The sequence below is a fragment of the Oncorhynchus mykiss genome, chromosome 16 (genome assembly GCF_013265735.2).
Source record: "Oncorhynchus mykiss isolate Arlee chromosome 16, USDA_OmykA_1.1, whole genome shotgun sequence".
NCBI lineage: Eukaryota > Metazoa > Chordata > Actinopteri > Salmoniformes > Salmonidae > Oncorhynchus > Oncorhynchus mykiss.
This window is the reverse complement of record NC_048580.1, coordinates 55,150,404-55,175,175: the sequence shown is the minus strand read 5'-3', so window position 1 is coordinate 55,175,175 and position 24,772 is coordinate 55,150,404. Positions and strand designations below refer to the sequence as shown.

Below are 24,772 nucleotides of genomic sequence, written 5' to 3'. Positions count from 1 at the left end.
CCAGACGGCACAATTGTCTTGTTTTTTAAATTTATGGACAGCCAGGGGCAAACTCCAACACTCAGGACATAACTTACAAGCAAAGCATTTATGTTTAGTGAGTCTGCCAGATAAGAGGCAGTAGGGATGACCAGGGAAGTTCTCTGTTTAGTGAGTCTGCCAGATAAGAGGCAGTAGGGATGACCAGGGAAGTTCTCTGTTTAGTGAGTCTGCCAGATAAGAGGCAGTAGGGATGACCAGGGAAGTTCTCTGTTTAGTGAGTCTGCCAGATAAGAGGCAGTAGGGATGACCAGGGAAGTTCTCTGTTTAGTGAGTCTGCCAGATAAGAGGCAGTAGGGATGACCAGGGAAGTTCTCTGTTTAGTGAGTCTGCCAGATAAGAGGCAGTAGGGATGACCAGGGAAGTTCTCTGTTTAGTGAGTCTGCCAGATAAGAGGCAGTAGGGATGACCAGGGAAGTTCTCTGTTTAGTGAGTCTGCCAGATAAGAGGCAGTAGGGATGACCAGGGAAGTTCTCTGTTTAGTGAGTCTGCCAGATAAGAGGCAGTAGGGATGACCAGGGAAGTTATCTCTGTGTGTGTGTGAATTGGACCATTTTTTGTCCTGCTAAAGCATTCGAAATGTAATGAGTACATTTGGGTGTCAGGGAAAATGCATGGAGTAAAAAGTACATTGTTTTCTTTCGGAATATAGTAGAGTAAAAGTAGTCAAAAATACAAAAAGTAAAATACAGACACCCCCAAAAACAACTTACATGGTACCCTAAAGTATTTTTACTTAAGTACTTTACACCACTGCAAACAGACTCCCCAGAAGCAGCATAACTTTACCCCTGGTGTAAACAGACAGGCCTTTTTTCACACTTCTTTTCTCCCATTAGCCCCCATTACTTACAACCTCTCTGGGATATGTGGGACGCTAGCGTCCAACTTGGCCAGAAGCCAGAGAAAATGTAGAGCGCCAAATTCAAATAAATTACTAGAAAAATCAAACTTTCATTAAATCACACATGTAAGATACCAAATTAAAGCTACACGTGTTGTGAATCCAGACAACATGTCAGATTTCAAAAAGGCTTTTCGGCGAAAGCAAGCGATGCCATTTTCTGAGCATAGCACCATAGTAAACAAAAGAGAGAAAACATTTCAACCCTGCAGGCGCGACACAAAACTCAGAAATAAAAATATAAATCATGCCTTACCTTTGACAAGCTTATTCTGTTGGCACTCCAATATGTCCCATAAACATCACAAATGGTCATTTTGTTTGATTAATTCCGTCCATATATATCCAAAATGTCAATTTATTTGGCGCGTTTGATCCAGAAAAACACCGGTTCCAACTTGCGCAAGTTGACAACAAAATATCTCAAAAGTTACCTGTAAACTTTGCCAAAACATTTCAAACTACTTTTGTAATACAACTTTAGGTATTTTTTAAAGTAAATAATTGATAAAATTGAAGACGGGATGATCTGTGTTCACTACAGGAAGACAATAAACTCAAGCATGCTTTCTGGTCTTGTACCTCTATCAAACAGTACACATGAAGTGACACTTGTTCAAGATGGCCGTAATTCTTTATTATACAAAGGAATAACCTTAACCAATTTCTAAAGACAAGTGACATCCAGTGGAAGCGGTAGGAACTGCAAGCAAGTCCCTTAGAAATCTGTAAACCGAATGAAACCTCATTGAAAAGAGGGTGACATAAAAATTAAAACATCTGAATGGTTTGTCCTCGGGGTTTCACCTGCTACATAAATTCTGTTATACTCACAGACATGATTCAAACAGTTTTAGAAACTTAAGAGTGATTTCTATCCAGATCTACTAATAATATGCATATCTTATCTTCTGCGGATGAGTAGCAGGCAGTTGAAATTGGGCATGCTTTTCATCCAAAATTCCAAATGCTGCCCCCTATCCTAGAGAAGTTTTAAAGATACAGCATTTGACAGCGCAGTCAATTAAAATAATAAACATTAAGTTCATAGATCATAGAAACGCATATTCTCTACATACAATGTTTTGTCTAGGAATGACCTTTTACCCTTTTAACCTTTAGTTAGAGGACCATGTCTGTTTTTCACTTCAGACTCATTTAGATAGGCCTATATGTGTAACGTTTGTTACAGCCTGTTTTAACTCATTTTAACCTCCCGATAACCTCATAATAACCTTATAATAACCGCTGTGCTGTTACTCTGTTTGACCCCTTAGTGCCCCAGCAAGACGTTCGGCAGTTTCGAGTCCACGAAGGGTTTCCCTGACGACGTGATCCAGTTTGCGCGTCACCACCCTCTGATGTTTAACCCTGTATACCCCCTGAACCGCCGGCCAGTCTTCCTGAGGACCAACGTAGACTACAGCTTCACCCAGATCGCTGTGGACCGGGTGGGCGCCGCCGACGGGCAGTATGACGTCATGTTCATTGGCACAGGTAACTACTTATATGTAGCCCTTACTCGTTATGCTTAGATCTGTTTGTGCTCTTGCCAACTTCATTGCTGTCATTTTCAATCCAAACATTTTGCATGACAATTCCATTAGGAGTTGTCAAGAGAGCAGAAACAGACTGGCATCCACACTTATACACACTTATACTGATAACAGTGTAAGTGTGCTTTGTTTTCCCCACATTGGCACTTCTGTGTGTTATACTAAGTAGAGTGTATAAAATGAGCCGTGTGTATATGGAATAGTAAGCAGGGATAGAGTGTGTGATCCAGTCTGAAACCTGTCTGTGTTGTAGACAAAGGGACAGTGCTGAAGGTGATCTCTGTACCTAAAGAGAGCTGGAAGAACATGGAGGACCTGCTACTGGAAGAGCTAGAGGTGTTCAAGGTGAGAGGACCCATCCATCATGCTGCCTCCGTATGTAGAAATTGTTGAGTATATTATGGAAGTATATAGTCGTGTATTATATTTAGGAGTGGGATAATTAACCATTTATTCTTCTCTGCAGGATGCCTCATCCATCATTAACATGCAGATCTCCTCAAAGCGGGTAAGAGACACTTACCTCTAAAGAATCTGTTAAGCATCTTCTTAGGGGCATAGAAAGGTGGGGGAGAAAATACAAAAATACATTTGAAATGAGAAAAGAGCTGAGAGCTAACATAACATCCGAAGGTTAGGCACCAATGTACGAGCTCTCCAAGATGAATTCCAAGATATTTAATATCCATTTGACTGTATGTCACTTTGCTCCTCTATCTCTCTCTCTCTGCCCATAGCAACAGCTGTATGTGGGTTCAGACACGGGTCTGGTCCAGGTTCCTCTGCATCGCTGCAGTGTCTATGGGAAGGCCTGTGCTGAGTGCTGCCTGGCCAGAGACCCATACTGCGCCTGGGACGGCACCTCTTGCACCCGCTACCTTCCCAACACCAAACGGTACACAAATTTCCAAATTCTAACGTACAACCTAACATGCTATCTTCCCAACACCAGATTTTAAACAACCTACAGTATATGCTATTTGCCCAACAATGGACCCTAACCAACCTTACCCACTACCTTTAAAACTGTGAACATCACCAAACCTGATCCTCTACCCAGTCAACTCTAAACTCCCCAACCCTACTCTTAGTGTACATACCCCAATGGACTACTACCCTAGTCATTATAATCACAAGAGATCCGACATAGCAACGCTTTGTACTCTGTTCTATCAACACTTCACTTTGTTCTTATTTTCCAGACGTTTCCGTCGGCAGGACGTGAGGAATGGAGACCCCAACACCCTGTGTTCAGGAGGTAAGACTCTTTCACTCTGCTGTCACTCCCGAACTCAGACTTTCACAGAAATTAGGCGGATGTCAATAGGAGATTTGCAGAAAAGTTTTAGTTACACACTCTGATCTCAAGTTAGCAGTCAGCGCACTGTGACCAGGATCTAAGTCCCTCTCCCATGCTCCCACTCATAGAGGGCAGGGTGATTAGTGGGATTCTGTGCCATAATCTCTCTTTGGCCCGTGCCAAAGCCACATCCTGACCTCACTCACCCCTACATCCCAGACTACAATAGAGCATTCTGTCACTCACAATGACATGAATTATTATACAAATTACCCAAATGGCACGACATGGTGATTTCACACAATTATGTCATATCATGTGCTCAGTGAGGGTGTTGCACAAGAAAGGGAAAGGTCTGTGTGATTATCTCAGAGTTTGGATGGCATATTAACACCCATGCACATTTACTTACACTACTGGAAATAATAAGTTGTCAACCTCAAGACTGTAAAATAAATGTTGAATAAAATTGCAATCTAACATTATCTGATGGGGTACAGACCACCACAAGCACCGCGTGGCAGAGAGGAGGCTGTTTGGGGTGGAGGGGAGCAGTACCTTCCTGGAGTGTATCCCCAAATCCCTGCAGGCCAGAGTGACCTGGACCTTCCAGAAACACCCCCACAACCCCAGGGAAGAGGTGAGAGCACATAGAGGGAGGTTACAGTTAACGGCTGTACAGTCGAGAGGTCATTCATAGTAACTCTTTCCCCTCCAATAATGATTTTTTTTAAAGTGATTTTTGGTTCACATGGACTGTTTCAAGCTCTAATCTTCAGTTGTGTGTGCTTTAATCATCCAGCTGCGTCTAGATGACCGTGTCCTGCACACAGAGCGGGGACTGTTGGTAAGGAGGGTACTGAAACGTGACACGGGCCTCTACCAGTGCCACGCCATGGAGCATGGCTTCACCCAGACCCTACTGGACATCACACTGGAGGTAGTACCCTCCTCTTCCTCCTCCCCCTCTCCACCCGCTGACCCTCTCCTCCGATTGGACCCCCGTAGCGGCGGCCCACCCTCCACCAGTCAGAAGATGTGGTACCGGGACTTCATGCAGCTGGTGGACCACCCCAATCTTAGCACCGTGGACCAGATCTGCGAGCAGGTCTGGGCGCGCAAGAATGCCCAATCGGGAAAGAGCTTCCCGGCTTCTCCTGCCAAACAGGCCCCGCCGCTCGGCCCTGTGGTCCAGGCCCCTAACAAGAAGTGGAAGCATCTTCAGGACATCCGCAAGGGGAGGAACCGCCGAACCCACGACGGGAAGCCCTCCCCACGAGCACCGCGAAGCGCAGGGGAGTAACAACAGTCAGAGAGAGGAGAAGGAGAGGGACTGATACAGACAGAGTTTAGGGAGAGAGGAAAAAAGAGGAGGAAAAGAGAGGGACAGAGACTGATAGAGACCAAGGACTTATGGAGGGGGTCAACCACACACACACAGCACCTCCTTCTTTGTGAATATTTACCTTCCGACACCCCACTATCTACTGCCCCATGATGCTTCACTCTTCCCTGACACCTGACCCCTGACTACCACCCCTTGCTTGTATTGCCTCCTATTAATACCCCATCCTAATTCTATCTGCCCCAGCTGTCAGTCACTTTGTATGCACTCTGCTGGAGAGCTTCTGATAGAGACCTCACCACAGCAGAATAAACTGAACAGACAGCCAGACAGACAGACAGCCAGACAGACAGCCAGACAGACATACAGACAGACAGACAAGTTAAAGGATGGCTCAGTGTGTGTAACTCAATCTCTCAACGGAAATACAACTGGCTCGTAACTGGAATATCAGAACGGAAACAGACATACACACATTTACAACCCATGATGACAATGAATTTGATGATGATGTGGATGACAAATCGTGAGATGGACAAAAACAATGGGATCAAGACAGAATACACATAACTCCAAATGCAGATTGATCCACGTAGATATAATCACATTTCACGTGTTTTATATGCAAAGATAACATAATGTAGACGTGTGCTTTGTGGTAGAGCTAGGCTTTGATATACTTCTTAGCATTTTGGTCCAAACAACTACAGATTGGAGAAGGCACTATACTGTCATTCCAGTGTATATAGAGTACTCACCATGAGGGTAGATTCTGAAGCAGAGAGAGTGTACAGGATCAATAGAATGGTTCTATTGTGATTTTGTTTTACAAAATGGCTGACAAGGTAGAGCAAGTGGAAGGTATTCTACATATATGTTCATGGGGTGACAAGAAATATGTTTTATGTTTTATTTAGTCTTTTATTTAAATGACCTGTGTATTTTCTGATTGTAATGACTTGTGTTGTGTGCTGACACAATTACATGTGGGAGTTGAGATGGTACTAATGACAGACTGCACAACATCAATGTGTAGGTGGGATTGCAAGGCCTTGTGAAAGAATAGTAAACTTTAAATACGACATCCCATCTTTGGGCTAAAAGCATGATATTTATGTGTGAAAACATCTTGATTCTTATTCTAAATGGTACCTACTTTGTTCTTTTACACTGTTTATGTAGATGTTTGTGTGCATGTGTGTGTGTGCGTGTGTGTGTGAGTGTGTGCATGTGTGCGTGTTGGCAAGAGAGCTGAAGAGTGTTTCTGGTCAATTCCCTGCTATGTAATATGTCCATCATATCATAAACACATACAGACAAATATCACCACTGAGGTGCCAAGAATTGCAAAAAATGACCGTTTTGTCTGAATTCAAGGACAATAATCAGGTACAATAAAACAAAATGATAAAGTACAGACATAAGAACTCCCCTCCTTGCTGCTTTTTCTGTAGGCCCGTCTCTGTGTGTCAATTACACAGGATACCGTCGCTGCCTTGTGTTCAGCGAAACCTGTTTGTCCTCTGTGAAGTGGTGTGAGTAGAGCGCAACCTAGTGATTTTTCCGTGTACAGACCTGGCCTGGTCCAAGGACGTTCTGTGGTGATTCAATATACTGACATATAGTCTGTTGTGAAAGACAAGTGGCTTTGTAATATAAAACATGCTTTTACTTTTTCCCTTATCCCAATGGAATCTACGAGAGCGTTTAGATGTATTAAATCCTGTCTGTTATTTATACCTGCTTTATAAACATGTCATTATTAATAAGTTAAGTGGACTGTAGTTTTGTGCTCTTTAATTGCATGACCAATGTTAGTGGCTACATATGGACATTGGAGACTTTGGCTGCCTCCCTAAATGGTACCCTATTCCCTAAAGTGCACTGCTTTTGACCAAGGCCTACAGGGTTCTGGTCAAAAGCAGTGCACTATGTAGGGAATAGGGTGCCATTTGGGACAAACCCTTTGAGATAGCCCAAAGGTCTGCAGATGGCGATATTGAGTCATTTCATCTTACCGTCCAAATGGAATGGAATGCAGCCGGCTGTACACTCATGTCCCACGTCGACCTGTTCCTACATAAAACATTCTCCATTCAGGCTACAAATGTATACATTTCATCCTTAACTTGACTTAATGGTGAGAAAGCAGATAGAAATAGGGAAAATATGCATACTTTATGAAACACCATTTTAATGCTAGTCCTGGATGATGCATATCGTGTTTAGCCAATCAGGTTGCAGCAATACGCAACATCCAAATATAATAAAATCAAATTGTATTGGTCACATAAACATATTTAGCAGATGTTATTGTGGGTGTAGCTAAATGCTTGTTTCTAGCTCCAACAGTGCAGTAATATCTCACAATTCACAACAATACACACAAATCTAAAAGGAAAATAATGGAATTAAGGAATATATAAATATTAGTACTAATATTTAGCTACTCTACCATGATGGTGGAAAATAGTGTTTCATAGTGAAAGTACGCATATCTTCCCTGTTTTTTCTCTCTACCTTCTCGCAATGAAATTGGGTTAAGGAGAAAATGGACGCCGTGGCAGCCTGAATGGAGAATGTTTTATGTACGATCCGTTGCAGGGGGATGGGAGTGTGTACATTCCCTGTGGATGGTAGGATGAAACCACTCAATATCGCCATGTGCCGGCCTTTGGGCTACTTCTGAGAGGTGCGACTGAGTTGAGAAAGCACAATGTCAATATGGTTATGCTATGTATTTATGTGTGCAGATAAGCTAATATGATGTGGAGGATTTTTTTGTTTTCTTGTAGAGACTAAGGGCTCTATTCAATCTGTATTGCTGAAGTGGGAGAGTTTGCACACTATAAATGTTAAGGCAGTTTCCGATTGAGCTGCCTTTAAATTTCAATCACGCTGTAACGCTGTACTTCTGTGATACAGATTGAATAGAGCGCTTATATTTGTACCATAGGCCTACACATTCTCCCAAAAATACCATAATTTTAAAAATCTTTCTGTAAATGTTGCTATTCCTTGCTATGTTACGCACCCCAACATTATTTCTGAGAGAGAAAGAGTGTGTGTGTCTGTGTGCGTGCGTGAGTGTTTTGTGTATATTTGGGGGAAAGGAGAGCTGATATTGGTTTTAAGGAGGAGAGGTGGTCTGTGAAGACAGTTCAAAGTTCAAGGCCAAAGTTGACATGGTGCACTGTATTACTTCCAAAGTTCTTTGTGGATTGTTATGTCAGATTGTTTTTAACACAATAAAATACCCAGTTACTTTACATCTGAGGAGTTTATTGTCATATGTCGTCTACTATGTTTTACACTACTACTGAGTATTACAGCACAACAATGGTATTTAGGCCTGCAGCCTTACATCAACAGCCAACAACTATGCAATTGGTATTTCGTACACAGGATGGCATCCCTGTATCGACAGAGGAGAGGGGGGGGCTCTGTGCCTGTACTGTGGGGAAGTGGGAGCCCCGTTTCACTCTCCTCTTCCCATTATCTACAAACCAATCTGTGCCTTCATGTCCCCCAACCCCTTATAGGCCACCACTGCCCCTTAACCCCTTCATATCACTGGGCCCTTGACATTCTCCAGGAGCGGCTTTTGTGGAAAAGGGGGGTTAGTGGAGCAACCATACCAACATTATGCTTCACATTCTTCATAGAAATATCATAATGGCCCTGCTGTCACAGAGCTGATCAATGTTCATGCCCATGCACAAATACACACATGTACAAACAACACACACACACACACACACACACACACACACACACACACACACACACACACACACACACACACACACACACACACACACACACACACACACACACACACACACACACACACACACACACACACACAGTGCATTCGGAAAGTATTCAGAACTCTTGACTTTTCCACATTGTATTACGTTACAGCCTTTTTCAAAAATGGATTGAATTGTTTATTTTTCTCATCAATCTACACATAATATCCAATAATGTTAAAGCAAAAACAGTTTTTTCAATTTTTTGCAAATGTGTAGAAAATAATTATGAAATATCACATTGACATATTACTGTATTGCTGAAACTGGCATTCCATTAGCCCCCCCCCCCCTCCCCCTGTTCCCCTTACCGTGCTTGCTAGTAGAGAAGGGCTTGGTATGTGTGTATAAACTCATGAGCTGGGAGGTCCGTGGGGTCCTAGGACCAGCAAGCCTAATTGAGGACTCATTTCCGCAGCCTGTTTTACAGGGTTACAGAGGGGCTTAGATTAACATGCAGTTGAGTACCTCATGCCCTCTCCTGAGATTACAGGGCACTCTCAGAGGGGCACACATTGCACCAGCATGTAACAGGATAGTAGTATACACTGTTTGAATGTTTGGTTTTTTAAATATTTTAATTTAATTTATTTAACCCTTATTTTACCAGTAAGTTGACTGAGAACACATTCTCATTTACAGCAACGACCTGGGGAATAGTTACAGAGGAGAGTAAGGGGAATGAATGAGCCAATTGTAAGCTGGGGATGATTAGGTGACTGTATGAGGGCCAGATAGGGAATTTAGCCAGGACACCAGGGTTAACACCCCTACTCTTACGATAAGTGCCATGGGATCTTTAGTGACCACAGAGAGTCAGGACACCCAATTAAGATAGCGGCATCCAACACAGGGCAACGTCCCCAATCATTGCCCTGGGGCATTGGGATATTTTTTACACCAGAAGAAAGGGTGCCTCCTACTGACCCTCCAACACCACTTCCAGCAGCATCTGGTCTCCCGACTGGGACCAAACAGGACAAACCCTTTCCCTAACCCTAACTTCATGTCCATACCCCAGGTCAATCCTAACCCTAACTTTATGTCCATACCCCAGATCAACCCTAACCCTAACTTCATGTCCATACCCCAGATCAACCCTAACCCTAACATCATGTCCATACCCCAGCTCAACCCTAACCCTAACTTCATGTCCATACCCCAGCTCAATCCTAACCCTAACTTCATGTCCATACCCCAGATCAACCCTAACCCTAACTTCATGTCCATACCCCAGATCAACCCTAACCCTAACATTAGCTTCATGTCCATACCCCAGCTCAACCCTAACCATAACGTCATGTCCATACCCCAGCTCAATCCTAACCCTAACTTCATGTCCATACCCCAGATCAACCCTAACCCTAACGCCATGTCCATACCCCAGATCAACCCTAACCCTAACTTCATGTCCATACCCCAGATCAACCCTAACCCTAACTTCATGTCCATACCCCAGATCAACCCTAACCATAACGTCATGTCCATACCCCAGATCAACCCTAACCCTAACTTCATGTCCATACCACAGCTCAACCCTAACCATAACGTCATGCCACTAACCCTAACCCTAACGTTAGCTTCATGTCCATACCCCAGCTCAACCCTAACCATAACGTCATGTCCATACCCCAGATTAACCCTAACCCTAACGTCATGTCCATACCCCAGCTCAACCCTAACCCTAACGTCATGTCCATACCCCAGATCAACCCTAACCCTAACGTTAGCTTCATGTCCATACCCCAGCTCAACCCTAACCATAACGTCATGTCCATACCCCAGCTCAACCCTAACCCTAACGTCATGTCCATACCCCAGATCAACCCTAACCCTAACATTAGCTTCATGTCCATACCCCAGCTCAACCCTAACCCTAATGTCATGCCCATACCCTAGCTCAACCCTAACCCTAACATCATGCCCATACCCCAGATCAACCCTAACCCTAACGTCAATACCGTACACCAGCTCAACCCTAACCATAACGTCATGTCCATACCCCAGCTCAACCCTAACATTAGCTTCATGTCCATACCCCAGCTCAACCCTAACCCTAACGTCATGTCCGTACCCCAGCTCAACCCTAACCCTAACTTTAGATCCTAACCCTAGTCAAAACCATAACCCTAACCCTAACTTTAGCTCCTAACCGTAGCCAAAACCATAACCCTAACCCTAACTTTAGATACTAACCGTAGCCAAAACCATAACCCTAACTTTAGATCCTAACCCTAGTCAAAACCATAACCCTAACCCTAACTTTAGCTCCTAACCGTAGCCAAAACCATAACCCTAACCCTAACTTTAGATCCTAACCCTAGCCCCCCCCAAGTTCTTTTTTCACTGATTATCATGCACCTAAGAGAATGCTAACATAATAATATTAATTTGATGGGGGCTTATAGTTGTCCTATTTCAAATTTGTTTTTGCATATCACAACTCCCCGAGACACCCTCTGAGAGTGGGGTCACAGCCAGGGTCACCCTAAAGCTCAAGGGCACATCGAAAAAGAAATTCACATTGTTGGCTCTGCGATTGGAACAAGCAACCTTTAAGTTAATGGCCCAACACTTTTACCGCTAAGCTACCTACCTAACTACATAATTTGATTTTAATTTAATTTATTAGGATCGCCATTAGTCAACGCCAATGGCGACAACTAGTCTTACTGGGAACCGAAACATAACGAAAAAGACATTACAGACAAAAGGCTTTACAATTTACATACATACATGGTTGTGTGTGTGTGTGTGTGTGTGTGTGTGTGTGTGTGTGTGTGTGTGTGTGTGTGTGTGTGTGTGTGTGTGTGTGTGTGTGTGTGTGTGTGTGTGTGTGTGTGTGTGTGTATGTGTGTGTGTGTGTGTGTTGTTTGTACATGTGTGTATTTGTGCATGGGCATGAACATTGATCAGCTCTGTGACAGCAGGGCCATTATGATATTTCTATGAAGAATGTGAAGCATAATGTTGGTATGGTTGCTCCACTAACCCCCCTTTTCCACAAAAGCCGCTCCTGGAGAATGTCAAGGGCCCAGTGATATGAAGGGGTTAAGGGGCAGTGGTGGCCTATAAGGGGTTTGGGGACATGAAGGCACAGATTGGTTTGTAGATAATGGGAAGAGGAGAGTGAAACGGGGCTCCCACTTCCCCACAGTACAGGCACAGAGCCCCCCCTCTCCTCTGTCGATACAGGGATGCCATCCTGTGTACGAAATACCAATTGCATAGTTGTTGGCTGTTGATGTAAGGCTGCAGGCCTAAATACCATTGTTGTGCTGTAATATTCAGTAGTAGTGTAAAACATAGTAGACGACATATGACAATAAACTCCTCAGATGTAAAGTAACTGGGTATTTTATTGTGTTAAAAACAATCTGACATAACAATCCACAAAGAACTTTGGAAGTAATACAGTGCACCATGTCAACTTTGGCCTTGAACTTTGAACTGTCTTCACAGACCACCTCTCCTCCTTAACCAATATCAGCTCTCCTTTCCCCCAAATATACACAAAACACTCACGCACGCAGACAGACACACACACTCTTTCTCTCTCAGAAATAATGTTGGGGTGCGTAACATAGCAAGGAATAGCAACATTTACAGAAAGATTTTTTAAATTATGGTATTTTTGGGAGAATGTGTAGGCCTATGGTACAAATATAAGCGCTCTATTCAATCTGTATCACAGAAGTACAGCGTTACAGCGTGATTTAAATTTAAAGGCAGCTCAATCGGAAACTGCCTTAACATTTATAGTGTGCAAACTCTCCCACTTCAGCAATACAGATTGCGCGCATCTATCAGTTACACATACAGTACATGTCAGTACATAAATAGTCACACAGGTCACCTGGGGAAAAGATTTGAATGCACCTTTATGACTGTTGCTTCCAGGGTTGTTTTTCACATCATTACAACCCTAAGGGGCAAACTTTATGGGGCCACCACTGGGCCACTGGAATGTGTCAAGGAGAGTGATCTCCTCATCTCAGCTCTCAGCGTCCTGGCCGGGGGAAGAAGAGATAGAAGGGGGGAAGAGAGATATTTACAGTATATACAGTATACAGGGATAGAAGGAGAGAGAGAGAGAGAGAGAGAATGAGAATGTAATCTGGCAGAAAGACAGTGGGGACTGAGGCAAGTGGCTTCTACATCCAGCAGTCATCATAGGAGAATCATAATTTCTCTTCCTCTCACTCAATGATTTAAGCACTGCGCTTTACTGCCCGAGGAGAGGCCAAGTCTTTTCATTTACTGTGTAATACTCACTGATTTTCCCTAACTTCCTAATGTAGCTTTCTTACTGAGCTTATTCATTATTTTTCCTTAGCCAAGCAGGACGTCTACAGTATATGTTTTAAGGTGCAGTCTGAATGAGTCTGGCCTCTGTGGTTAAAGAGTTAAAGAGAGGGCCAGTGTCCAGTGCAGGCAGTATGGTGGAAAAACCCTGAAAAGTCTCTCACTCTCCCTCTCCCCACTGCATTGTAACAACTACTTAACGACACATAAACGCAAACACACACACACACATACCCCCCACCCCCCACCATGCAGTGACAGGTCTAATGATGAATGGTTCTAATTAGAAGTAATTATCTCCCTCTTGTTGGAGTGATTAACCCCAGTGTGTTGTGTTGGAGAGAGTGTTGACATAAAGGAGGCAGGGTTTCAGTGACAGCCCTCTCTCGCTCCCTCCCCTCCCCTCCCTGAGCCCTGGACCCTGGGCCACGAGCAACGCTGACAGATCTAAGCCACAACCACAACACCACACAACCCAAACACACACCAACAGAAAGTGTTTCTTTAAAAAACAAACAGCAAGAGGTGGGCAGAGAGCGAAGGAGAAGAACACGGAGAGGAGAGGACAATGAGCAGAGTGTGTGGGGGAGAGGCAGAGAGAGACAGAGAGAGGCTGGGAGAGGCTGAGAGAGGCAGAGAGAGGCCGAGAGAGACAGGGAGAGGCTGGGAGAGGCAGAGAGAGACAGAGAGGCTGGGAGAGGCAGAGAGAGACAGAGAGAGACATAGAGAGGCTGGGAGAGGCAGAGAGAGACAGAGAGGCTGGGAGAGGCAGAGAGAGACAGAGAGAGACATAGAGATGCTGGGAGAGGCAGAGAGAGACAGAGAGAGGCTGGGAGAGGCAGAGAGAGACATAGAGAGACTGGGAGAGGCAGAGAGAGACAGAGAGAGGCTGGGAGAGGCAGAGAGAGACATAGAGAGGCTGGGAGAGGCAGAGAGAGACAGAGAGAGGCTGGGAGAGGCAGAGAGAGACAGAGAGAGACATAGAGATGCTGGGAGAGGCAGAGAGAGACAGAGAGAGGCTGGGAGAGGCAGAGAGAGACATAGAGAGGCTGGGAGAGGCAGAGAGAGACAGAGAGAGGCTGGGAGAGGCAGAGAGAGACAGCGAGAGGCTGTCTACCACCTCAAGGCTACCTACCACCTCAAAATAATGTGATGTCATCTAGCTGTCTGCTTCTCTGTGATATAGCGTGCCTATGGCCTTTTATTTGTTTTTATTTATTTCACCTTTATTTCACCAGGTAGGCCAGTTCAGAACAAGTTCTCATTTAGAACTGCGACCTGGCCAAGATAAAGCAAAGCAGTGCAACACAAACAACAACACAGAGTTACACATGGAATTGTCACGTTCTGACCATAGTTCTTTTGTGTTTTCCTTGTTTTAGTGTTGGTCAGGATGTGAGCTGGGTGGGCATTCTATGTTGTGTGTCTGGTTTGTCTATTTCTATGTTTGGCCTGATATGGTTCTCAATCAGAGGCAGGTGTTAGTCATTGTCTCTGATTGGGAACCATATTTAGGTAGCCTGTTTTGTGTTGGGTTTTTGTGGGTGATTGTTTCCTGTCTTTGTGTTTTATGCACCAGTTAGGACTGTTTCAGGTTTTCACGTTTATTGTTTTGTATCCTGTTCATGTTTTAGTTAACTTATTAAATTAACATGAACTCTAACCACGCTGCGTTTTGGTCCGCCTCTCCTTCCCAGTAAGAAAGCCGTTACAGGAATAAACAAACATACAGTAAATAACACAATAGAAAAAAATCTATATACAGTGTGTGCCCAATGAGGTAAGATTAGGGAGGTAAGGCAATACATAGGAAGTCATGGCGAAGTAACTACAATTTAGCAATTAAACACTGGAGTGATAGATGTGCAGAAGATGAATGTGTAATTAGAGAATCTGGGGTGCAAAGGAGTGAATAAATAAATAACAATATGGGGATGAGATACTTGGATGGGATATTTACAGATGGGCTATGTACAGGTGCAATGATCTGTGAGCTGCTCTGACAGCTGATGATTAAAGTTAGTGAGGGAGATATGAGTCTCCAGCTTCAGTGATTTTTGCAATTCGTTCAGGTCATTGGCAGCAGAGAACTGGAAGGAAAGGCAGCCAACGAGGAATTGGCTTTGTGGGTGACCAGTGAAATAAACCTGCTGGAGCGTGTGCTACGGGTGGGTGCTGCTATGGAGACCAGTGAGCTGAGATAAGGCAGGGCTTTACCTAGCAGAGACGTATAGATGACCTGGAGCCAGTGGGTTTGGCGACGAATGTGAAGTGAGGGCCAGCGAACGAGAGCATACAGGTCACAGTGGTGGATAGTATATGGGGCTTTGGTGACAAAACGGATGGCACTGTAATAGACTGCATCCAATTTGCAGAGTAGAGTGTTGGAGGCTATTTTGTAAATGACATCGTCAAAGTTAAGGATCGGCAGGATAGTCCGTTTTACGATGGTATGTTTGGCAGTATGAGTGAAGGATGCTTTTTGTTGTGAAATAAGAAGTCGGTTCTAGATTTAATTTTGGATTGGAGATGCTTAATATGAGTCTGGAAGGAGGGTTTACAGTCTAACCAGACACCTAGGTATTTGTAGTTGTCCACATATTCTAAGTCAGAACCGTCCAGAGTAATGATGCTGAACGGGCGGGCAGGTGCGGGCAGCGATCAGTTGAAGGGCATGCATCTGTGGTCTGAGTGTTAGGTTCAGACCACAGCACATTAGAAAATACATTATCTCCATTATGTATTCTAGTCTCTCCTGGATGGAACGGTATGGTGGATAGACTAAACTGGCACCCACTATCAGAGAAAGTTGCATTCTCTTACTATCCAATCCATCAATGACTTCCCCTATGTCCAGTAATGTGCTTTCCGAAGCAGAACTACATTGTGTTGCTTTGCGCTACATTGAACTGTGCTGTGCAGAGTAAATAGAGCAGGGTAGTGTGTTTGAGCTACTGTAAGTGAGCGGACAGGAATATATGGCTATAGTGGACAATGCTTACGGCAGGGCCCGCACCCACAGGAAGGAAGTAGCACGAGAAGGTGGCTCTCAGAACTGGAGACATCCTGTGATTACAATGAAAGACGGCTGAGTGAGCTGTGACAACACTGAAATGTAGGGAAATGATTTAACTCATAAGCCATTCATTATTAGTTCTGATGTGTTTTCCTATTGATTTACCCTAATTTGTTTGTATTAGCACGGGATGTAACAGGTTTAAGTGTGTGCGAAAGAGAGGAAGTGAGTGAAGGAAAACAACTGAGAGAAAGAGAGTTTGACTGTATCTGGTATCCATTGTATGACCTACTTCTGAACAGTGTATCTCAGGTTCCTTAGGTCGCTGTGTTATTACTTAGCACAGCTGGTGCAGTTATCACACGGCTGGAGTCACACACTGCCTGTTCCTGCTTTTTCACATCACACTCTACCCAGCCTGCGCTGCGGCCCACTTTGGTCATTAGTTCTGAGATAACACACACGCACGCACGCACGCACACACACACACACACACACACACACACACACACACACACACACACACACACACACACACACACACATCCTCTGTACTGATTATGACTGTGTTGCACTATCTGGGAGATTCCCATATTGGCTCACAGCAAATGGTTGCCTGTAAATGACAAGAGTTCTTCCCTGTATGACTGTAGTGGGTCATGTTCTGGGAAGAGCAAGATGACGAAAACGAGTCATCTTTTGGCATTAAAGTTGAACCTACTATCAAAATGTGTCATTTTTTAAATACAAATCAATATTTCAGCAATAGCTGGTAGAGATCATAAGGAATTGCACAGCATGAGGAATTCTTTCAAAGACACTAAAATAATTAATTAACATGCCGCTCGCAGGCACACAAGCACGAACACGCACGCACGCACACACACACACACACGAACACACACACACACACACACACACACGAACACACACACACACACACACACACACACACACGAACACACACACACACACACACACACACACACACACACACACCATAGCGCCATTCAAGTTCATCCTTAAACTAAGGACCCTGGGATTAAACACCTCCCTCCGCAACTTGATTCTGGACTTCCTGACGTAGGAAACAACACATCCTCCATGCTGACCGGGGGCCACGACAGCGTGGCCGCACACGACTACAGCACCATCATTAAGCAACCTCTCCCTCAACGTCAGCAAGATTGTGGAAATTCACATAAATGGGACTGTAGTGGAGCAGGTCTAGATCTTCAAGTTCCACATCACTAAGGAATGATCATGGTCCACACACACCACCAATACAGTTGTGAAGAGGGCACCACAATGCCTCTTCTCCACCAGGAGGCTGAAAAGATTTGACGTGGGACCTCAGATCCTCAAAAAGTTCTACAGCAGCATCTTTGAGAACATCTTGATGGGCTGCATCACCGCTTGGTATGGCAACTGATTGGCATCCAAGCGTAAGGCGCTACAGAGGGTAGTGTGTATGACCCAGTACATCACTGGGGTCGAGCCACTGCCATCCAGGACCTCTATTGCACGTTGTGTCAGAGGAAGGCCCTGCAAATTGTCAAAGACTCCAGCCACCCAATGATAGACTGTTCTCTCTGCTACCGCACAGCAAACGATACCGATGCACCAAGTCTGGAGGCAACAGGACCCTGAACAGCTTCTACCCTCAAGCCATAAGACTGATAAATAGCTACTTAAATAGTTAACCAATAGATACCCGGATTATCTGCATTGACTCTTTTGACATATACTGCTGTTACTGTTCATGTTCTATCCTGTTGACTAGTCACTTTATCCCTATCTACGTGTACAGTGCATTTGGAAAGTATTCAGACGCCTTGACTTTTTCCACATTTTGTTACGTTACAGCCTTATTCTAAAATTGATTAAATCGTTTTTTCGCTCATCAATCTACACACAGTACCCCATAATGACAAAGCAAAAACAGGTTTTTAGAGGTTTTTGCAAAAGCCCGGAATGGAGCATCGCTTGAGAGACCTGAATATAGCAGTGTAGCAACGCTCCCAATCCAACCTGACAGAGCTTGAGAGGATCTGCAGAGAATCATGGGAGAAAGTCCCCAAATACAGGTGTGCCAAGCTTGAAGCGTCATACCCAAGAAGACTTGAGGCGGTAATCGCTACCAAAGGTGCTTGAACAAAGTACTGAGTAAAGGCTCTGAATACTTACACTACCGTTCAAAAGTTTTGTTGTTACAACATGAATTCAAAATGTATTAAATATACGCTTTTTCTCACCCATCTACACACTACACCCCATAATGACATAGTTTTTTAAATGTTTGCAAATTTATGTTTGAAAATGAAATACTTAGATAAGTGTTCACACCCCTGAGTCAACACATGTTAGAATAACCTTTGGCAGCAATTACAGCTGTGACTCGTTCTGGGTAAGACGCTAAAGGGGCCGATTCCGACCCAAGTTAAGTGAACGTAAATAGAATGGTCCTTTATATGTCCTTTTTATGCCCTTTCTCTCTATGCGTATTCTGACCTTGAACTTAAGCATGGGAATAACATGCTAGTCACCAACTATTCATTTAGAGTGGAGATCAAATAAATGAAGGTGTGGCTGAGGTGTATATTTGGCATTGTGTTTTAGGTTATTGTCCTGATGAAAGGTGAATTTGTCTCCCAGAGTGTGTTGGAAAGTAGACTGAACCAGGTTTTCCTCTAGGATTTTGCCTGTGCTTAGCTCCATTCCGTTTATCTTTTTATTCTAAAGAACTCCCTAGTCCTTCCCGATGACAAGCATAACCATAACGTGATGCAGCCACCACCATGCTTGAAAACACAGAGTGGCACTCAGTGACGTGTTGTGCTGGATTTTCTCCAAACATAACGCTTTGTATTCAGGACATAAAATGAATTTCTTTGCCACATTCTTTTGTTGTTGCAGTTTTAATTTGGTGCCTTATTGCAAACAGGATGCATGTTTTTAAATATTTTTATTCCAATCCCTACAACTACCTCATTCTTCTACTGTATATGTGTTCCAGAAGTACTGATACTGGTCACATTCGAGTGTACTGGGATGTTGATGTGACATTGAGTAGCTGAGGTGCATGTTAGATAGACATTTTACCACAGATCCATTAGTCTATCCTTTTTTCTTATGCGCTCAACCAAGGCTTCAATGCTTATAGCTAAATAAATGGGGATAGTGGATATCCTTTCCTCAACCTTTTAGAAATAGAGCACTATCTACAATATACCTTTAAATGGCTATGTTCCAAGTTAATGTATGTTTTACTTAAACAAAAGTCGAATGGGGTTTTCCAGCTTCTGAATCTGGCAGGTAAATGTTGCCAGGAAATGGTGATGTTTCGAATAGGCCTAGCTTGTTCATAATGGCTGAGATCCATAGAGCACGTAGGGACGATGAAACAATGGAAGCCCATTCATTTAAATGGTTGTGAAATGGGCATGGTGACTGTCAGGCAATGCAAGCATGGGCGAGGGAGCGTGAACAGAGCAGGACCTAAATTGGGGAAAGGTGAACTTTATTCAAATAGTCTGCGATATGAACACTGGCGGCAGTAAACCCTAAACCACCAGTGGTCGGTTGATAACAACAAAGCCCCATATCAGATTATTTTGAGTACATTAATATGAGAGAAAAGTTAATGTATTGTTGTGTTAGATGGAGATCAAAGGGACAAACCCTTCCAACTTGAAAGTTCACCTGAACAACATCCACAAAGAAGCAGTCAAACAATTTGACAAAGTCAGACAGCCACAAGAGCTAGCTGCTGCGTTGACAATGCAAATGGCAACCTCTTCCCCAGGACAACAGAGCAGAAACCTGGCAACCTCATTTCAATGAGTATAAAAAAAGAGAAGAAGCATTGATTCAGTTATTCATTGAGTCTGGTAAGTACACAAGACTAGCCTCCCATGCCTAGGCTACTTTCTGTCCCTAATAGGGTTGGGTGGTATCCCGATTGTCATATCCTCATATTGTCCTTCTCTCACACCGGGAATTATGGTATTACCGGCTTAGTACACAAGGGGCACCAAAAAATGCAAAAAGGACCATTGGGCGTCTATTGACAGAATTCTAACAAAATTAGCACAAGTAATAGCGAATTTCCTTGGAGGCTACTAGCTAAATATGCTAACGAGCGCAAACAAAAATAAACAAATTGCAAAGGGAGGCAATTCAGCTTATAAAGTTATACATATATATATATATAGGTAGGAGTTACCGAATGTCATTTCTGGTCACTTACATGCAAATGTGAATGAGAAACAGTGCAAATGAAAGTTTTGATGCATGCTTGTCTGAAGGAAGAACAATACTGTGTGCACACTGTGTCTATGTGGAGTCTGGGAGTTGCTAGGGAAACTGCCTGCTCTGCTTGGAGAAGATAGGGGAGGAGCAGACAGCCCCAGATCTGACAATAAAAAACGCAAGGAAATCAAACTGCAGTGGCAGCTGTACAGAATTCATCCAAAGGGCTTTGACTTCTCAAGCACGGCAGGAATAATATTAATTCAGCCACTTGCTTAGATAACTAGCAAGTTAAATTTAGGAGTCGCCCTAATCTTTGGTAAAAATGCAACATTAACTTTAAGCAAAACATTTGGAAATTTGGCTAATGATATTCTTTCTATGGTAAACATTAGCAATATCATGGTCAGGCACAGTTTTTTTTATACCTTGCTTTTACATTGTAAGCTCATTTACTTGTATGGCTGCCAGCCAAATAGTGTCACAATTCTGTTGTCATCTGATGACAATGAAGCTATTTTCTGCTGAATGTGTTGCACTAATTCATTTTCTGTGAAGGACAACTATAGTTGCATGTCCCTGATCACTTGATTGAAGCAAAAAAAGCAATGACTTTGCAAAATAATGTGACAGGGGAAATGAATAACGCAATCTGCTTTATCTCCAACATATTCCACAAGTTGACTGCAGGCATTTACTTAAAAGTAGCTACAAATATGGAAATATGTTGAAAAAAAATTTTTTTAATAAAAAAAATCCCGTGGCTATTTCCAAATACCCCGGTATACGCTATACCCACCAAGCCTAGTCCATAATACTACAACTGAATCTTAAAATAAAAAAACTAAAATAAATGTTTCTAGAAAATTAAAACTTACTAGTAAGTCAAGTCTGAATACTAACAAACTAAACAGAATTATATATATATATACATATATATTTTAAATGTATATAAATAAAAGCAAATATAAAAACACAACTATAATAACCTTGTATCAGTCTTCTTCCACCTCTGTCTGTGTGTCTGAGTCCCACCAGAGGAGAGGTGAGGTCTGCCCCTGGCTCTACTGGCAGCTGAAGAGTGCCAGTTACACACAAACTGTCTGTCAGACCCAGAACTTTGTCCCAACCTTCTGCCTCCCAGAACACCAGGTTGGCAGTTTGACTGCAGGTTGGGTCTAGAGACAGAAATCTGATCTGGGAACAGTCCTCAGATCCTCTCATGTCTGATTCTGGTGGACGTTTCAAAGACTTCATAGACCAGACGGTTGTCAAAGGCTATGAGCTGTTTGGATTGGGCTCTGTGGATGTTGTTTTTTCTCTGGTGCAGTGATTACCCTGTAGACGGACTCAACCTCTATTACATCCAGGTTGAAGCCATGACTAGCAGTGGTTTAACCATTGCCAATTTCATCTGTGCTCTATAGCAAACACAACCCCGGATGACGTGTTGCTGCAGATACATGCTGGGATTTCTACACCTGATAAACCACAATGTGGACATAAGTCTGTACATGGCACATTCATGGAGCAGCAGTATCTCTATAGACAGTCAACTAACAGGGTGTGTTTTGTGTATGAATCAACACCAGCAATTATGTCCCCAGAGTGATGTTGGATTGGGCCTGTGGCATTATTACAGTGTTTTATATTGTCTAAACGTTATATAAAGTGTGTTTATGGGATGTTAAACAGGGATAGTGGTTATGTAAGTTTGTGCGTACTAGCTGGTGAAACCATTAACTAAGGCATGTACATTATAACGTCATTTCCGGTCACGACTTGCAGACTTGTTTTTGAGTTGCTGTGCGTTTTGTTGCCAACCTGTTTTGCTACCTGACAAATTTACGGTTTTTACTTTTTAATTACCGTTTATATTTTTGTTTTTTCCTACTCAACTTTTTCACTCCGGACGCTTTATCTGGACACGATTCGTCAGGACCTCAAACAGCCGAAGCTAAGTAGTAACATTAACATGATGCCTTCTAATTGTAGTCGCTGTACTCGCCTTACGGCGAGGATAGCTGTGCTACAAGCCCAGCTTCAGACGCAATCGCTAGGCAAGGGTAATTTCAGTGTAGGAAAGGATGAGACCGCGTCTGTGCCACCAGTAAGTACAGATAGTAGTATAAATCCCCTGGCACAGTCCCCGCAGCCGGACAACTTTCTCACGGTTTCTGGAGGGAAATGCTGTAGGAACGCTCAACCGGTGTCGCTCATTCAGCCGACAGAAACTTTCAACCGGTTTTCCCCATTAAGCAGCGGGTCGGAGTCAGAGGCCGAGTCTTCTCTGGTCTCTACTCCTCCCGTTACGGGGTCTGAGACGCCGAAGCTTCCCACCATTAGCTCTGACAAATTGAAAACTCTAGTCATTGGCGACTCCATTACCCGCAGTATTAGACTTGAGAATCATCCAGCGATCATACACTGTTTACCGGGGGGCAGGGCTACCGACGTTAAGGCTAATCTGAAGATGGTGCTGGCTAAAGCTAAAACTGGCGAGTGTAGAGAGTATAGAGATATTGTTATCCACGTCGGCACCAACGATGTTAGGATGAAACAGTCAGAGATCACCAAGCGCAACATAGCTTCTGCGTGTAAATCAGCTAGAAAGATGTGTCGGCATCGAGTAATTGTCTCTGGCCCCCTCCCAGTTAGGGGGAGTGATGAGCTCTACAGCAGAGTCTCACAACTCAATCGCTGGTTGAAAACTGTTTTCTGCCCCTCCCAAAAGATAGAATTTGTAGATAATTGGCCCTCTTTCTGGGACTCGCCCACAAACAGGACCAAGCCTGACCTGCTGAGGAGTGACGGACTCCATCCTAGCTGGAGGGGTGCTCTCATTTTATCTACCAACATAGACAGGGCTCTAACTCCTCTAGCTCCACAATGAAATAGGGTGCAGGCCAGGCAGCAGGCTGTTAGCCAGCCTGCCAGCATAGTGGAGTCTGCCACTAGCACAGTCAGTGTAGTCAGCTCAGCTATCACCATTGAGACCGTGTCTGTGCCTCGACCTAGGTTGGGCAAAACTAAACATGGCGGTGTTCGCCTTAGAAATCTCACTAGGATAAAGACCACCTCCATTCCTGTCATTATTGAAAGAGATCATGATACCTCACATCTCAAAATAGGGCTACTTAATGTTAGATCCCTTACTTCAAAGGCAATTATAGTCAATGAACTAATCACTGATCATAATCTTGATGTGATTGGCCTGACTGAAACATGGCTTAAGCCTGATGAATTTACTGTGTTAAATGAGGCCTCACCTCCTGGCTACACTAGTGACCATATCCCCCGTGCATCCCGCAAAGGCGGAGGTGTTGCTAACATTTACGATAGCAAATTTCAATTTACAAAAAAAAAAATGACGTTTTCGTCTTTTGAGCTTCTAGTCATGAAATCTATGCAGCCTACTCAATCACTTTTTATAGCTACTGTTTACAGGCCTCCTGGGCCATATACAGCGTTCCTCACTGAGTTCCCTGAATTCCTATCGGACCTTGTAGTCATAGCGGATAATATTCTAATCTTTGGTGACTTTAATATTCACATGGAAAAGTCCACAGACCCACTCCAAAAGGCTTTCGGAGCCATCATCGACTCAGTGGGTTTTGTCCAACATGTCTCTGGACCCACTCACTGTCACAGTCATACGCTGGACCTAGTTTTGTCCCATGGAATAAATGTTGTGGATCTTAATGTTTTTCCTCATAATCCTGGACTATCGGACCACCATTTTATTACGTTTGCAATTGCAACAAATAATCTGCTCAGACCCCAACCAAGGATCATCAAAAGTCGTGCTATAAATTCACAGACAACACAAAGATTCCTTGATGTCCTTCCAGACTCCTTCTGCCTACCCAAGGACGCCAGAGGACAAAAATCAGTTAACCACCTAACTGAGGAACTCAACTTAACCTTGCGCAATACCCTAGATGCAGTTGCACCCCTAAAAACTAAAAACATTTCTCATAAGAAACTAGCTCCCTGGTACACAGAAAATACCCGAGCTCTGAAGCAAGCTTCCAGAAAATTGGAACGGAAATGGCGCCACACCAAACTGGAAGTCTTCCGACTAGCTTGGAAAGACAGTACTGTGCAGTACCGAAGAGCCCTTACTGCTGCTCGATCATCCTATTTTTCTAACTTAATTGAGGAAAATAAGAACAATCCGAAATTCCTTTTTGATACTGTCGCAAAGCTAACTAAAAAGCAGCATTCCCCAAGAGAGGATGACT

The 24,772-nt window shown here is 43.6% G+C and overlaps 1 protein-coding gene across 3 annotated transcripts in view; it reads left to right on the top strand.

Moving 5' to 3' along the window:
• sema3b (sema domain, immunoglobulin domain (Ig), short basic domain, secreted, (semaphorin) 3B) overlaps positions 1–8,413 on the top strand; it is an 88,590-nt gene extending 80,177 nt beyond the window's left edge. For 2 of the 3 annotated variants that reach the window (XM_036947323.1, XM_036947324.1), the window contains exons 12-18: positions 2,221–2,440; positions 2,753–2,844; positions 2,966–3,007; positions 3,237–3,394; positions 3,702–3,757; positions 4,300–4,439; positions 4,602–8,413. In XM_036947323.1, coding sequence (XP_036803218.1) covers positions 2,221–2,440; positions 2,753–2,844; positions 2,966–3,007; positions 3,237–3,394; positions 3,702–3,757; positions 4,300–4,439; positions 4,602–5,102 — 1,209 coding nt within the window. In that variant the 3' untranslated portion in view covers positions 5,103–8,413. The remainder of the gene's footprint in view (positions 1–2,220; positions 2,441–2,752; positions 2,845–2,965; positions 3,008–3,236; positions 3,395–3,701; positions 3,758–4,299; positions 4,440–4,601) is intronic. The other variant, XM_036947325.1, reaches the window with a different exon arrangement.
• The last annotated feature ends 16,359 nt before the right edge of the window (positions 8,414–24,772 follow it).